This window comes from Scomber japonicus, chromosome 12 (genome assembly GCF_027409825.1).
Source record: "Scomber japonicus isolate fScoJap1 chromosome 12, fScoJap1.pri, whole genome shotgun sequence".
Lineage (NCBI taxonomy): Eukaryota > Metazoa > Chordata > Actinopteri > Scombriformes > Scombridae > Scomber > Scomber japonicus.
In genome coordinates this window covers 10,670,615-10,687,769 of record NC_070589.1, presented here as the reverse complement: position 1 = coordinate 10,687,769, position 17,155 = coordinate 10,670,615, and the positions used below count along the sequence as shown (strand labels likewise).

General features: G+C 40.9%; 1 protein-coding gene across 1 annotated transcript; it reads right to left on the bottom strand.

The window, feature by feature from the left end:
- Positions 1 to 4,005: 4,005 nt before the first annotated feature.
- LOC128369362 (glutamate decarboxylase 1-like) lies at positions 4,006 to 16,468 on the bottom strand. The gene is made up of 16 exons (XM_053330390.1): positions 16,393 to 16,468; positions 14,430 to 14,486; positions 12,559 to 12,696; positions 11,829 to 12,071; positions 10,401 to 10,491; positions 6,771 to 6,883; positions 6,503 to 6,618; positions 5,974 to 6,053; positions 5,790 to 5,844; positions 5,587 to 5,703; positions 5,416 to 5,480; positions 5,252 to 5,330; positions 4,926 to 5,075; positions 4,663 to 4,770; positions 4,335 to 4,424; positions 4,006 to 4,179 (listed from the first exon to the last, which is right to left on the bottom strand). Exons 1-16 carry the CDS (start codon positions 16,466 to 16,468, stop codon positions 4,006 to 4,008), a joined length of 1,752 nt encoding a protein of 583 aa, XP_053186365.1.
- Positions 16,469 to 17,155: the final 687 nt, after the last annotated feature.

Sequence of the window (17,155 nt, the reverse complement as noted above, 5' to 3'; positions counted from 1 at the left end):
GTTTAGTTTCACAGTTTTAGCAGTTCTTACCTGTCATCGAGTCAAGTCTTTTGTTTTTGCCTATATCCTTTTAATAAGAAAGCTTCCCTTTTTTAACGCTGACTCATCTGCATTAATTCTCAATGCTTTTGTAAAGTGCATAGTAACAATTTTCATGCTCTGTTGGTTTGGTAGCACCACTTTCTCTCACTAGTTTAAGACAGAAAGTAACATTCTGTACATTTAATCTACAAAATCAGTATTGTCTCTCACCTTAAAACCTCCACAGCTTCAGAAGCAGCAGGAAAAAGAACTCACATTTTCTTTCAAATGTTCAGAGTTGAACTTTCTCACACTTACACATTTAGCTACATACTAGATTAGTCAGTAGCTACACACACACATATACCAGAATAGCTCAATAAAATGATTAACTGATAATGCAAATGTGCATTCCTTTTTTATGTAAGACTAAATCTGAGATTAGAATACTGTTGTTATAATCTTTAAACGCTGGCTGCTCAGTGGCCAGGTTCTGCAGGATTTTCAATATCTGGTGGGTTTATTTATCTATGATAAGTACGTAAGTTGCAGCCCCTCTGAAAAGGAGGTCATCTTTTATCCCTCAAGCTTCTTTTCTAGTGTTGTATTGAATAGCAGCATATAATACAGACCTTTCACTCTCAGGCATATATGGGTCAGAGGGCAATGCTTTTGAAAAATCCATCTGATCTTTACCATGTGTGTTTTAAAATTTCAACATACAATATGTTATCTATACTCTGTTAACATAGTGCTTAGAGTCACATATGTGCCATATTTGTTGTTAAAGTACGTATCGTATCAGTTTTTACACCTTGCAGCCCTGCAGTAACAGTCTTGTAACTGCCTCAGTGATGATCATTGGACATTGGATCATTATCTTTTTAGCACCTATTAGCAGCTCTTGGATGGAAACACTTTCCTCATGGCTAATGAGCAATTACAATCAATAGTGTTTATATACCATAATGTCATCTCTATGCACTGAAGAATACAAAGACAGGACTCTTTAATTATGGCTTTACAAATGCTTACTTCTGTAATGTGAAGCTGATCTGTTTTGCAGGTGCAATACTGTACATATTTTTTAGGTATCAGTGTAGCATTTTCATATCAATTATGAGTATATGTCATATAAAACAAATGAGACCTTTACAAAAACAATTGCTTGCCTTTATTCTAATGTTCTTAGCATATACTTTACTCCACATTAGTACCACATGCACTCCTTTTACTTTCTGTCACACAGATAATGTAACTTCATGTCTCGTTCCCCCTGCAAGATGAACATGTTGTTGTTGATTTTGTTCCTGAATATGTAGCTTCCAACTACTGATTTAATTTTATACCTTAAAACTATTTTTGATTCTGCCAGAAGAATGATGCCCACTCTGTGTCTCCTTTTAAGAACCCTGCTGATTTAATGTTTGATATCAATGCATAATCAAAAATGTAGATTCCCTTATTTGTAATCATAATCATTAACAGGGTTATTATTATGTACCGCCTTATTTCAAGCTTTTCTTTTCACAAATGCATGTTATCCTATGGAGGATTGTGCAGGCAGATAGTCACCACCAGAGGGCGTTGGCAGTACATCTTCAGTGTTGATCACACTGAGGAACTTTAGTTCAATCCACAATCACCCCTCTCTAAAATTGTTATGCCCTCCATGCATTATGAAATGCTGGAACCAATGCCTTTGTTTCATGAGTGGTGCAGTGAAGCTGAATCATATTATACTCCAGGGTGGATAAATGCAAGAGAGCAAAGGGAGGGGAAATTATGAAAAAAGAAGAGGAAAGCGAGGGATGAGCAAATGCCAGGAAAGAAGAGAACAAATATAAAGGGAAGGAGAGAGGAAAGAGGTGAGGAGATGAGCTCAGGAGAGGGGAGCATAAATGAGAGTAGGGGAGCTGATCAGGGAGTTTCACGCTGGAGAACAGCCAATCCGACACGCAGCTGGAGGCCAAACAAAGCCTTCTCTAGGATGATTAGACAGAGGCAATAAAGTGTGTTTTTGTGTGTGTAGCTACAGAGTGTTATGCAGCATAGACGGGAATATCAACTGCAACAGAGAGAGAGAGAGTTGTTTCAATAAGTCAGACTCAGTTTTCGCTTTAATAGACTTTATTAAAGATATTTTTAGTGATGTATGATTGTGTTAAAGTGCCTACTGAAAACCTCCTGGGAAACATTCCCTTACAGCTGGCTTCATCAAAATCCAGACTGGTCACTTACAGGAGTCATTGGCCACATACAGTACACAGATGACCTTAAATATGATTTATGCAATTGTGCCATTCACATAGTGGTCCCTAGTTACCATAAATACTTTATTTATAACATAACTCTTATATAATACTGCCATAATACACATCCATTTACAATGGAAGAAAGAAAGGTGAACATTGTGCAAAGACAAAAAAAGGAACTCTTTATACAAGATATTCCATTGAGCTCCCATCACACTGAGAATACAGGTAATATGTATTACAATTAATATACTATATTACAGTGAATGTATTAGGATTCAGACAAATACAACAATCCTTTCTTCCCAGTCTCTAGAGGAGAGTACATTCTCACATCCTTGTGCTTCTCTCTAAATGAAAAGACCGGCATGACTGCCAGAGGAGTGTATAGACTTCATTCTTAATCTCATCAGAAGGCCAGTCAGTCACCTCAAAACATTCAGTCAAAGAGACTCACAATCACAGAAAGAAACACACCATAGAAATTGCATTGCATTCAAGGGAAATAGGTAACATTTTACAAACACCTATAATTTTCTAAGAAGTTATATATGAAGGACAATGGATTGCTCTGTTCCCGATTCTCTTTCTTTGGCTGACAAAATCACTATAAATAAACTTTACTCAAGTTCCTGTGATTACATTTATAAATGTATTACCATGTAATACACATAAAGATACATTTACAATAAAATACCTGAATCTGCAAACAGTGGTAATGCAATAAATATTTGTTTTTATGTAATTAAATATTAGTATTTGAACAATATTATTAACACATATGGGTATCACATGATTGCATGAAACAGACAACGAGCCAGCGTTTTACGAGTTCAAAGTTGTCACAGACTTGGGATAGCTGTAGACATTTTAAATCTTAAATCTTAAAATTTCAACAAGGGAAAATATAGCAGACTGTAAATCAGTTGCTTATCTAAATCATCTCAGCTTTACCCACTTGGTATCTATGGTGTGCACATTAGGTCATAATAAGCTTATTTTTAACACAGTGCTAGCCTAAAATACATGACAGGATACACTCAGTGTGCCACATGCACACCTGCACACCTGCACACACACACCTGCACACACACACACACACAAACACAGACACACATTGCTTCAGGGGATTGGGGACACTGATTTAGGACAAATAGGTCGGTGCACTGAGATTAAATACACTGTATGTACAGCTGAAAGCACCAATGATTCAATCTTGTGTAGCAAACATATGATACAGAGGAGTAACTTCATGATACTTTGTTATATTTTGATCTGTGCTTTTCTCCCTTTCAGTGTTTAATCACGTTCTCGCGCACACACACACACACACATTCAGGCACAGACAGGCAGACACTGAGAGACAAACTACGTCAGACAAGAAACTAGATTACACACACACGTTACGAGATTCCACAGCACACACATACATTAGAGTGTGGTTGTTGTACCTGGAGACTTCAGATACTTATTAAATATTTTGTCTAGAGGAGGAACAATGTGGGACAGAACAAGTAAGAAAACTTGAAGTCACTCTCATTGCTAGTTTCTCTTCGGTTGGGGGAACAGTCAGAATGCTGCAGACGAAGGTAAACCAGATAGACAACGTGTCCTTTCATGACTCTGTCTGCAGCACTGTGAATGTTTCACCTCACTGGCATTTGCCTTAGAAATATAACAAATAAAAGAGTATAGGTGCAACTCTGGAGAGCAGCGATGGCTGAGAGGTCTACAGGTCGTTACCCAGCCTCTCAATCTCATCAATGAGGAAGTCGATGTCAGACTGGGTGGCTGCAGGGTTGGAGACGACCATGCGGAAGAAGTTGACTTTGTTACCCTGAGGCTGGTAGCCCACCATGGTGGTGCCTGACTCCATCATCATGGCCTTGATCTTTGGCGCCACCTGGTGGAGCGAAGAAATGACAGATCAGAGCTTTGCACTTCAGAATGGGAAAATGAATAATTCTCATAGGTGGAATTAATAAAAAAAAAGGAAGGATAAATATGAAAGCTGATAGGTGGAAATGTCTGAAATTGATAGACAGATAGGTGTCTTACCCTGTGCAGTTTTTCTCTCCGCTCATCACCATCTGGCATGCCTCTCAGGCTGGGTGGGATGTACCAGAAGCAAACGTTGGTGTGCTGGGGCTGCAGAGCAAAACAAACACAGTTAACACACACACACACACACACGTGCACAAAATGAAAGGAAAGAAAGATGGAGGCAAGGAAAGCGAGCAAAGTAAATATTGTGATAGATAATTTAAACTAAAAGTCTGTAAAATTAGAATTAAATGTTTGTTGTGCTTGTCACTTTCCATCATGCCAAAAAGATTTTTTTTAAATACTATCAACATTGATAGAGTAGAAAATTAGAGAGGCTCACCACTCCATTAAACACCATCTCGTATCCCTCCCTGTTCTTGATCTTGTTGTACAGGTACTGGGACAGATCCAAGCACTTGTCAATGTGCTGCTCAAACCCGATGGTGCCCTGCAGGGGTGAAAAGAGTTGGTGCTGTGTTTAGAATACGAAGTCATCGAGGTTGAAGCTACAGCATTTGTTGTGATAAAAATATAACATTTCCTATATGCTTGAGCAACTTAAAGAACGGCAGGTATGTGCATATCTGTCTGCATGTGCTTTACCTTGGCCTTCCACATGAGCCAGAACTTAAAGATGTCGACGTGACGGCCACACTGGATGGCTTTGTCCCCAGTGTCGTAGGTGACATCGTACTGTTTGTCTGGTTGGAAGAGGTAGCCGGCACACATGGAGTTACATCCTGCCATGATTCCCTACAGACACAAACACACAGTAGGGTTACACTGTTAAAATACACAATAGTAATATGTAGAACTTTCCCAGACCACTAGTGCTATGAAACGTTGCATGAATATGAACATGTAATATATATATATATTGATAGATTTGACTTTACCTATCAGTCAGTTTCAGAAAGTGTGTACTGTACCTTCTCTCTGACCAGGATTGCAGAGCACTGTAGAGGCACACCCATCATCTTGTGAGGGTTCCATGTGACTGAGTTGGCCCTGCAAAGTTTAACATTTGTGTTTAGATGTAGGCGTCATTTCCTTCAAATAACACAGAGCCGTCCATCTGTTCTCATGTATTTACCTCTCGATGCCATTAAGCTTATGGCGATGCTTCCTGGACATCAGCAGTCCACCACCCCATGCTCCCTGAGGAGACGAAACAGCACCGTCACAGAGAGGTACACAGGCAAGGACACGGCATCACTACAGCTACTACTGATACTACTAGCGTCATACTACGTGAACCACTCACATCAACGTGAAGCCACAAGTTGTACTTCTCACAGATGTCGGCAATCTCATTGATGGGGTCGAATGCACCGTAGACAGTTGAGCCTCCTGTGGCGTTCACAAACAACGGCACGTAACCCTGCAGAATCAACACATAAGTCTCAGAGATACTGAAAACAAAGACAAAACAAAGAAAAAGGAAAATGTTGAAGAAAAGACAATTACCTTCTGTTTAGTTTCAATGATCTTGGCCTCCAGATCTGCAGGAATTACTCTCCCCCTGAAAAAGTGTAAAGCAAGAAATCATGTCTCACACATATAGTAGCAGACATAATATATTATCCACATACAGTATTTTAACATTAACCATATTAATCATGGCTTTACATTCCTACAATGAATCTCCTACCTCTCATCTGTGCTTAGCAGAACCACATTTTCAGAACCAAAGCCCAGAGCAGCTCCAGCCTTCTTTATGGAGTAGTGGCTCTGCAGGGACATATATTAGGCAAATGATTAGTCTTTTATAGAAATGAATAATAAATAAATAATAAATTCAAGAAGAATGGAGCTTTTGTCAGATAGTTGCTACTTGGGCTTTGTAGAGCTGTCATATTGTCAGCTGTACAAGTCTTTATAGTAAATGTAAGGACTCCATCTAGAGCCAATAAAGCATACCACCTGTGTTATTAGATTATCTAAAATGGTGTGAATTGGAGAACGAGGTTGCGCTTCAACAATGGAATTCTCAATGAAGTGCTAAACCCAAAATCCAGTGAGCATGTTTCAAAAATATGAAAAGGTAGCACATCTCAATTTCTCTTGATAAGGAGGACAAAATACTACCATGTCTGTTTATTTGGCTCACATCACGATAGAAAAAACTAATCTACCACATCTAAAATATTGTGTAAGTGCACGTGTTCATGGTCACGTACATGTTCGGATGTGAAAAGGACGAGGCGGGGAGCAGCAGACATGCCCTTGGTCTTAACCTCAGGGAAATACTTGTAACGTGCAATCATCACACTGTACATGTTGGAGATAGCGCCGCCTGTTGAGTAGAAACACACACATCAGCAACCTGGACTGCGGCATGCAGACAAATGTAGCGTTATTAGTTATGAGACAATAATTTGCTACTATCCAATACAAGATAACACACACTTTACATGTATAATTGGATACTTCTTATCATAAACTAACCTGGTGAAAAGAGACCATCTCCCTCTCCGTCAGGCCAGCCAATCATCTCTCTCATTTTCTTCAGGGTCAGCTGCTCCATCAACACAAACACTGGAGCGATCTCATAGGTGAACCTGTCAATCATATTGAAAAGATTATAAATACAGTACATCAGCACATCATACAACATTTGAGTCATGAACAATTTCTTTGTGAAAACAAAGAAGAAGAGAAAAGAGTTTGATGGCACACACACCCACACAACATCTAACACACACACACACACACACACACACACACACACACATAGACCAATTGGTTTTTTCATTAGCTCTACTATAATTCCAACCACAGAGCACAAACTGGAGCTTGTGCTGACAGGGCTAATTAAAAAGTGTCTGATAGGAGTCAGGCAGCAAACATTCATATTCAAATGCCTTCTAAAATCACTCAGTGGTTTAATTAAAGCACACAAAGCTGTGATGGCTATCTGTCAATCCTGCCAATCTCAGTGGCTGGGCTGAATGGGGCTGATTTGATGGCTGAGAGCACTTGAATGTGTGTTTTGAGGAAGATAACATATGTATGTTGATCACGAAAATTCCGAAATTGAAGAGGACACTGAGGGAAATGAATTTCATACCCTTTCATTAAAAGAAATAAAAAGGGAAAGACAAAAAATAAAAGCAATGTTCACAACACAAGAAGAATCGTCAGAGAGTTGAGACAGTAAACATCTTTTATAACATGTCAGCTGTGTGTCAGACCCCTCCGTTACCTAACAACAAGAAGAAAACTCCTGAAGAGGCTGAAGTAGGTTAAATGTGTCGCAGAAAGCTGAACGCTTTTGCTCTCTTTGCTAACTGAAAGGCCATCTCAGCGCCTCCCACAAGCACACACCCTGAGGACTGATCCCTGTGTACCCTGCTTCTAATGAGGCCAGTTACACAACTCTCCTCTACTTCTATCACCCACCACCACCATTACTATCTAAAACATCGCCTCTCCTCTCTTCGATTACTCTTTGTTTTCCTCACAAGTAGGCCTCTAAACAAGGACTGAAGCCTTTCATAGTTTGGGTAAGGAGGAGGACAGATAAAGGCAGTGAGGAGAGGAGGCTGTAGGAAAACAATGCATGGGAGGAACTCTGACAGGGGACAACAAAGAGAAAGGAGGGGATGATTTGGAAGAAGAGGGAGGGAAGCACACAGAAAAGAGAAAGGATAACAAAGCAAAATAGAAGTGCTTGAAAATATAAGCAATAAAGAATAGGAAGGGAAGCCGTAATAGAGGACAAAAAGAAGTGGAATGAAAAACAAAGGGATGAAAAAAAAACAGAGGACAAAGACATATTTCTGGTGCAATCATCCCTGGTGAGATATCACCCATGGATTGGATTTGATTGGAACATTAGCTCGTAGTCGATACACCAGCCCCAGATTATGACTGCTGGGTTTCAGCCGGGGCAGCGTTATGAACAGCCACAACAAAGGATGGCATTACAAAGAAGACAAAATGTCTCATTTTATAACCTCTCACTGGTCTAATTTCACAAATATAGCGTCTCTCTGAAATATTGGAATTAAGGTGCACACAGAAATCTAATATCATGGATGTCTCACTTTCATTTCCTCTTAAATATATTCCAACCACAGCAGACAAGGGACAAAACTAGTGCACCTTTTAAAATTCTACCTCCCTCGGTGAGTCATTTCAAGCTGTAATGACAATAATGATGATCATTATCACAATCAGAGCCAATCATTGGTCTTTTCAGGGTGAAAATTACCCCTCAGTCACCTGCCTGTCTCCAGGGACGGCCCCTAAATGCCCTTATTATCGTCATCAAGGGCACTCAATGTGTGTTTGAATGTGTGTGTGTGAGTCTCTATGCGACTAACCCTCTGACCCCCCAACCACATTCTCCTCTCAGCGCCTCAAAGCACCACTGAGTCAGTCTGTATCCACAGGGACAATAGAGCCAGAATGAGTGCTCCACAGGGAGCTGCAGCAGCCAGTTTCCACAGTGTGACAGGGTTTTCTGTGCAGCCGGAGGACATTGTGTGTCAGTGTGGGGCCCAGCTGGCCTATCTGCTAAGACCAGCTCACAATGAGCCTGCAGTCAATGGACTGGAAAGCCTAGCTGCTGTATCTGGGACAGCCAGAGCTGGTGTGTATGTGAGGACTGGTGTGTGTCTGTGTCATTACGAAAGTGTGCACGATTGTGTGTGTGAGTGTGTGAATTCAATGGCTGTGCGTCGTGGGGCATTCTTCCAACCAGCAGATGAGATGGGAAAGTTTTTTAAAGAGGGGGTGGGTTCCTGAGCTAATGTTTTGAGAAATTGTATATGTGAAGTGTCTCAATTTCCCTCCTGCTTTTGGTGTATTATCCTTACATTGATCTTTCATTTAGGAGCCAGCCATGGAAAAAAGATAGAGGTCACAATAGTTAGAGAACAGTGAATGCTCAGTTTGTGATTATGGAGTGGAGTGCATTGTCTTCTACCTGTTATTACAGCAGCTACGTGTTGGTTTGGACTATAAAAGAAAGATGTCAACATGTCTCTGCATTAATGTCACCGAGGCAAACTTTTGCAGAATTGTTGTGCTTGGTAATTTTAGGGGCTGCTTTTGTATTTGTGTTCAAATGCTGTTGTGATTGTCAATTTTCTAGTCTTCTTTTTGCAACTCTGTCATTATGTTGTTTTTTCGTTGTCAGGTCCTGATTTTTCTCAACAATTGATCAGTTAGCAAGTAATCATAGACACAATTCCTGAAGTCAAAATGCCAAATACCTTCTTCATTGTGACGATTTACTTTTTTGTGTTATATGTGATTGAAATGGAATCAATTTGATTATGTCACCTTAGGCTTTAGGTAACTTCGATTGGCAGTTTTCTCTAGTTTCTGACATTTTACAAACCAAAATATGAATCGGGGAAAATTATTATCATTTTAATTGATTATGAAAACAATTAGTAGTTGCTGCCCCACATAATAGCACCTTGCATTTTCTGTTTATTAGTGCTGCGTACACCTTAAAGCCAATCTTAACACTATAAAGCTGTGAATTGGCCTTATAATATATTTTGTAAATGTCCATAGTACTGAAATTTGAGAAATTCACATTCAGCAATGAATTACAGCTTATTTACTGTCTCTCTCTGTGTGTGTGTGTGTGTGTGTGTGTGTGTGTGTGTGTGTGTGTGTGTGTGTGTGTGTGTGTGTGTGTGTGTGTGTGTGTGTGTGTGTGTGTGTGATGTTGATGTTGATGTTGATGTGGTTCGTGCCCTTTATCAGACAGGACCACCATGTAACTGTGACCTGAGATCAATATGCAATCTAACCACCCCTGGGGCTGGGCTGACTGCGATATACAGTACAGAGGGGTAGCAGCCCACAATCTGTCAATACACAGTTTCAACAGGACAAACCAAACACTTTATATAACTTCCCTCAGAGGCCACTTTGAGCAGTGTTGAGGGGAGTTCCATAAGAACGCCCACCATGCCTGCATATGATAATGCCTAGGGGTTATATTCAGTGGCCTACAAACAAGAAGTCTATATTGTCCTGTTATGACATGAAGAGGTGTTTCCCCCTGTAAAGGTAACTGTGTCATGTCAACAAACATTGCAGTGTATAACTTACATGTTGGTGTTAGCAGTGGAGGTGAGCCACTCTCCAGCCAGACCGATGATGTCCAGACCAGAAGACAGCTGGTTAAAGAAGCGTGGGTGACCTGAAAGAGAGAAACATACACACTAAATGGCATCCCTGTGGCTTTGCTGCTTCTAGGACAGGAATCGTGCATCATAACAGAAAGCAATAAGGTCAGCCACTAGTATGTCTGAATTGTCCTGAGCACATAAGAAGCTTTATGAAGGCACACGGTGGGTGCCGTGCATTTTGAGTTAAAGCTGACTGTGTATTTCTGATTGTTAAAGTAATGCATGAATAAATGAATATATTATGAGACACTGTTCTTCATTTCTGTGTTCATATTCATTCAGATTTCATATTGTATCCCGTTGGTCTATCATGAATCCTCAGGGATCTGACATAGCACTGCTCACTGTGCTATAATTACATTGGTAACAAGGCCATATGACAGCCATTTAGACACTAAGGTGCTTGCACACACAGTCACCGTCAATGGAGCCTAAATGCAGTCTTGGTTATAAACACTATGATGAGGTGGCAGTATATGGCTCATATGTTAATCAATTCTAAAATAAGATATCAAATCTGAATTTTCAATAATAATAATAATACTAATGAATTAAAAACACATTAGTTATTGTGGTTATATTAAACATACTGGCAGTGCTACTTCACAGAAAGATCACAGAAGGCAAAGAGTGCTGCATGTTTCAGCACCGCGGACAGCTCCTCCAAACAGACCTCATAATTCATCTATATTCTTTTTTTTTTTTTTAAAGCACAAACATCATCCGTATATCCATATGAAAAGTGGTGTTGAGTAATAGACACAGTGGGAAACTGTGTGATATATATAAACCCACGGGACAGTTTGAGCGTTGGCGTTTTTAACAGCTTCAAACAGCCCGTGTTAGTATCCCCTCAGGCGACACTTGCTTTAATAAGTCGAGGGGAGAGAAAAGGAGCATGTCGACGGAATTACCAAGGGGACAATAAATAAGGCAGTCATCGTGACAGGCTGTACACTATATGACAAAACACCCTCTTTAATGGTTTGTACCGAATCCACCTCTATGTAGGCTTGTACAAATTGTTAGTATTCATTTACATCGAAGTGACTAAATGGACATGGAATACACAAAAAATACAGTAAAACATGAAGGCTTATTATATGAAGAGTGTTAGAGATATTATGATATGTGGAGACACGTTTAGGCTACATCTATATTTATAAATCTATACATCTATACTTTTGAATCCATAATTAAGTAGTCTGTTTTTTAGGTGCGTAAATGGTTCGTTACATTTTATTCACACACGTTTTAATGTCATTTTGGTATTTAATATGAATTATTCAAAAGACCTAGATCAAGCTTTTCAATCATAGTCCCAACTCATCCTAGTGTCCTGGCCTACCTGTCCGGACGCCATATTTGAGCGTGTCCCTGCAGTCCACCAGGATCTGCTCCAGAGACTCGGGCTGGTCAGACAGCTCCAGGTTGAAGCCCTCCATGCCCTCCAGCAGCTGGTGAGGGTGGTGGAAATCCAGCACCTTGGTGGAGCGATCAAAGGTCTTCTTGACGTAGTTAGTGAGGATGTCGACCACCTCCAGCAAAAACTGCATGGTCGGTTCTTCTCCATTTTTGGCTGGCAGCAAGTCTAAAGAAAAAAATGGAGTTGTAAGGGTGTAAATAGTAGGCTTCTAATATACGCCTCCTTCTCCAAGCTAAAACGAAATTATTTTTAATTATATTCACATAAACCAAATTTCTCAAGGGGGATTAAGGTCATAAGTGTACCTCCTCTTTTCATGGGAAAATGTTGCAACCCTAACCCTTAATGTTTGACACTACCATCCCCCAAACCTTCCTTCTTTGATACAACATTGACCTTATTAAGGCTACTTTAGCTGACGTACTATTAAAACAGTTGGGAAAACGAAAAGGAGTCGAGTAGTATTTTTTTTCTGTGGGGCCTTTAACAATTTAATCCCAATAAAGACGCCAACATTTAAAATGACGCAATGAACTAATGTGACCATAAACTCTACTATATCTTGTTTATAGTGTGAGTAAATACCAAGAGTCTGCTTTGCTTTTTTTTTCTTTTCTTTTTTGTGTGTGACGTAGTTGGGTTTAGGTCTCACCTCTGGCGAACAGGTTGGAGAAGTCGGTCTCGGTGCGGCGGAAGCGCGCGTCCCTGTCGCTGTTGTCGCACGAGAGCAGGTTCTTCTGGCCCGCGAGCCTCCCCTTCTCCTCCAGACTGTTGTTCTTCTGCAGGAACCCTAGGGTGTTACACGGCGGAGGGCAGGAGTTATCACCAAACATCTCCATCCCGCACACACACACAGAGGAAAAAGAACGACCAAAACAAAACAAAACAAAATAATTAAAATAAATGAATGATTAAAAAAGAAAGAGAGAAAATAGATGTCCAAATAATCAACGTCTATGTAGTTATGTGGTAAAGCAGCGTTTCAAAAAGTATATCTCTGCTCTCTAAAATCAGTTCCAAACACACTAAATCCTTCAATCCTTCAATCAGAAATGCCTTTCTGGTGGAGGCCAAGCTTATATAGGCCCTACATACCCGCAAGGAAGAGGAACCACCAGTGTGTGTGTGTGTGTGTGTGTGTGTGTGTGTGTGTGTGTGTGTGTGTGTGTGTGTGTGTGTGTGTGTGTGCGTGTGTGTGTGTGCGTGTGTGTGTGTGAGAGAGTGTGTGTGTGCGTGCGTGCGTATGTGTGTGACATCACAACCCACACCCTGGGTCGCTCATCAGGAGCACCCTCCTGTCCTCCCAGACTGCCCGGCTCAGCGAGCAGGAGAGGACAGCCCGCGGTGATGACCCATACAGCCAATAAATACACACACCCCTGTTAATGACGGGTTAATAACGACTGCACGGAGCCCTCCAGCAGTCTCCTTCTCTAGTACAGGCCTGTGTGTTTTGAACTCCACGATTCCAACGTTATCAGAGGCCCATAATGTGTGGGCCTAATTGTGCGCAAAGCACCTAATTGAGAAAGGTGGAAAAGCCACACAGCCTTGTTATCTGAAACATATATATTACACTATCTTATATTTTTTAATAGAAAAAAATGTGTTGCTCCTTAAATTACATATTCAAAATCAATATTCGAGATCATTTAACTTCCATAGCATTCATATAGAAATATATCAAGCTCCAAGTCCATTAAAATGTCATTTAAACCAATATAAATCCACTGGTCAATTTCTCATTCACAGAATATCAAACTCATTCGATCCTTTGGTCTTAATTGATTTTTGCTATAACAAACAGGCCAATAACTTCCATTTTGAATTGATTATATCTACATGACCTTTATTTATCTCTGCACAGCTGCAAGACAAACTTATCCTCACATTTCTGTCCCCGAAAGACACAAAATCTTTCAAATGATGGAGAAATAAACACGCCTTCACTGCAACGTCATATCCGCTTTTCTCTACTCTAGGTTATAGAAGCAATTACTGAAACTGACAGTAAGGCTGCACTAATTGAAAAACAAATAAATAACTAAAGAAATGTAATTGGAGAAACAAAAACTTTCTTTTTTTCACAGGTTCTTTCTAGGAGACAGTCTGTGCTATATAACCTGATTTTCAGGCACGTCTGGATGATTTTTCCTCTCTTCTTGGAGAAATGGAAACGACACGGGGGGGTTCAGGGGCGGGCAAGGGGGCTCTCATCATCAGACCTACAGGCTAATGTCCACTGACCTTTAGAAGATGGAAACACACTGTGACAGTCGTGGATGGCCCTGCTCTAACAGCCTTTACAGTGGCCTATTTCAGAAGGCCTCGAAATGGGTAAGAGAGAGAAAAAAATAATAACTGCGCCTCTGTAAGGTATCACTTCAATGGAATACAGAGGCACAAATTGCGCACCACAGGGATATTATAGACATGTTAAGATTTGGCTTTTCTTAAATGGCAAGAAATGGTGGGAGTGACGTGTATGTAACGATTTATGCGCCCTCCCAAAAAAAAACTTACCACAAATCTTCATCCCCAGTTTCCGTGTGCATCCGTGCATCCACGCATATTCGTAGGCTAAAACAGAATTGAACGTTTGAGTTTGTGGAGTACAGGCCGCGGACACAACGAGGATGGGCGGATGATGGATAGAAGCTGGTGGAGCACAGTGAGCACAGTGGAAGCGTGATGCGCACGGCTCCTGGCCGGGTGTGTGATTCTCAGATTGGAGGGTGGGTGTATAAGTAAAGGGTGTTGTTGTCGAGAATTTACCCACATTTCTATTTACAACAACACCCACTGTTCATAAGGGGGTGAGCCTTATAACATATCCGATTTAAGTTCAATCAATTGGGTTCAACAGTGGCCCGTGCGGCACATCCACGCCGGCTCACACACCCAGCCAAGGGGCGGACTGGAATTAACACCCGTGAAATGAGCTCACGGAGGAGGGCAGAAATTAATTGAGTGAAACACAGTATGTGACTGGAGCGAGCTGGTAATGTCTGTGGCCGAGGAGTCTATAGCAGGCTTGATGCAGAAACTTATAATATCTCATACATACAGTCATCACACACACACACACACACACACACACACACACACACGAGCTTAGACATGCGTGAGCAGAGATGAAGTGGAAGCCACGGGGAATATAAATGCAACGGAGAGGCGGTCGGCGTACACCTGATGGAAAACTTTCAAAACAAAAAAACAAGTATTTAAATTTACTGAAGCAGTTTCATTCCGAGAGGAACAGCTCGAGGTGTTGAGGCCAAGGCATACAAACACACCCACACACAAATAAGCGCGCGCACACGCACGCAAGCGCGCACACACAGACACTACGAGCCGCCGGGCGTGAGATGGAGCGTGGCAGAGAGATAATGGCAACATATCCAGCAAGAGTACACGAGCAAGTCAGACAAAACAAACATCTTCTTTTTAATGGGCTTTTTCCCCCTGTACAAATTCACATTTCAAACAAGTCTGAGAATCTTTTGGGAAAAGGAAATGTTTATTGACATCCAAGGGCCACAAATAAAAGATTGAAAATATTGCATTTGACATAGAGATACAGAGAAAATGTGCAACTGAATTGTACATTGGCCCTCAGGAACTGCTGCCTTTTCCTATTGCATTTAACTGAAGACAAAAAGCAGTAATTATTGCCCTGCGTTGCACTGCAGATGGCTGCTCAAGTGCAAGCTTAATGGCGTCGATGCACGCGACAAAGGCTTAAAAATGATTCAGTAGAGTCAACCGCCTTTAAAAGAAAATACCATCAAACTATTTCTCCAAGAGCATTGAATCTAGGCCTAACACATCCTGGAAAAGAATTAACATTATGAGAGAAATAAATCATTATAAATAAAATGAGTACAAGTTCTTTGCGAAATTTGGCAAAATCATTAAAAAATATATATATATATATATATCAAGATTAAAACCAAGACAATGGACGCGCTGCATGGTGCAAGAGGGGAAAACAGGAGGAAATATTCAAATCAGGAATATATTTTCGATTAGAAAATTTCATATTTATTCAAAAAGGAATGTTGTCAGTAAAATGCTCATATACATATCAGTGGCTTAATGGCGCATTATTTCTGCGCCAGGTCCACTGCTCGGTGCGCACTGCTGATCCTCCAGACAGCGACAGGCAGCTGTGATGGCTCTGTTTTTAACCGGAATGATTAACGACGGAGCCCACACAGCAAATGGCCCGGGCGAGACTCGCTTTTATCAGACAGGGAAGGAGGGGAGAGAGAGACAGAGAGGCAGACAGAGAGGTGTGCCGGGGTTGAAATCGTGCAGGCAATACATCGCACTGCAGAAGTGTCTCTGAGCAAGGCACCGAGTCCCTATCAGCTCCAGTGAGCTGCTCTGTAAGCGCTGCAGGAGAGCCTTAACGAGAATTTACCCTCGGGGATCAACATAGGACCTTGGTATTATTAAAAGAGGGAGAAGTGGGAGAACCTACTTGCGGACGGAGGTCTTAAATTGGCTGAGTTGGGGTCCTGGTCCCCGCCGCTGGCTCTCGGTTCAGACGTGGCCATCAGTCCTCTGTTATCTGATCTTCAAGTGGGAAATAATTCAACTGCAAACAAAACGGTCCAGGGTTAGGAGGAGGCTATAAGTCACCTCAGCTCAGCAAATACCATTTAATATATATATTTGAAATAAATCTGATCAGTTTAATTGTTAGGCCTAGATGAGATCAGAAAATGATGTTTTGCACTGTGAGTCGCCAGGAATGATTTATTCCCGGAGGACAGCTGGGTGGGCGATGGATCAAGCAGCGCAAAAAATTGGAGCGAATTGCACATGAAGCAAAGAGCGCACATCGGGATAATGTTTGGTGAGATAACGTGTATAGGTGCATTCATTTTGGAAATGGTCTGCAATATTTCTTATAGTCAATTAGCTATTAAGCATGACTGAATCTGCCATCCAGAGCACAGAGCCAGTTTAAGGTTATACATTTTTAAAAGTTGATATGTTGATAGTTTATATGAAATCAATTTCTGCTTTATTGGAGCAAAAAAAAAATGTTTCTTCTCATATCAGTCTCGGGCAGAGCGGCACCAGACTGCTCAATCCTATGAGCTGTGTATTCATAATAATTATCCACTCACAGCACTCACAAAAACAGCTCATATTTCTCTGGAATAAAAAATTAAGATTAAAAAATATATAATCTCAGTTTGCCAACAATTAAGATTAGACACAAGAGGAATTAAATG

Excerpts from the sequence above, each read along its gene's own strand:
- LOC128369362 (XM_053330390.1), bottom strand. The coding sequence starts at position 16,468 with ATGGCCACGTCTGAACCGAGAGCCAGCGGCGGGGACCAGGACCCCAAC. Across the intron at positions 5,481-5,586 it reads ACTTGTGGCTTCACGTTGAT|GGAGCATGGGGTGGTGGACT; the intron begins GTGAGTGGTTCA and ends TCGTCTCCTCAG. Across the intron at positions 5,331-5,415 it reads AAGCTTAATGGCATCGAGAG|GGCCAACTCAGTCACATGGA; the intron begins GTAAATACATGA and ends TAAACTTTGCAG.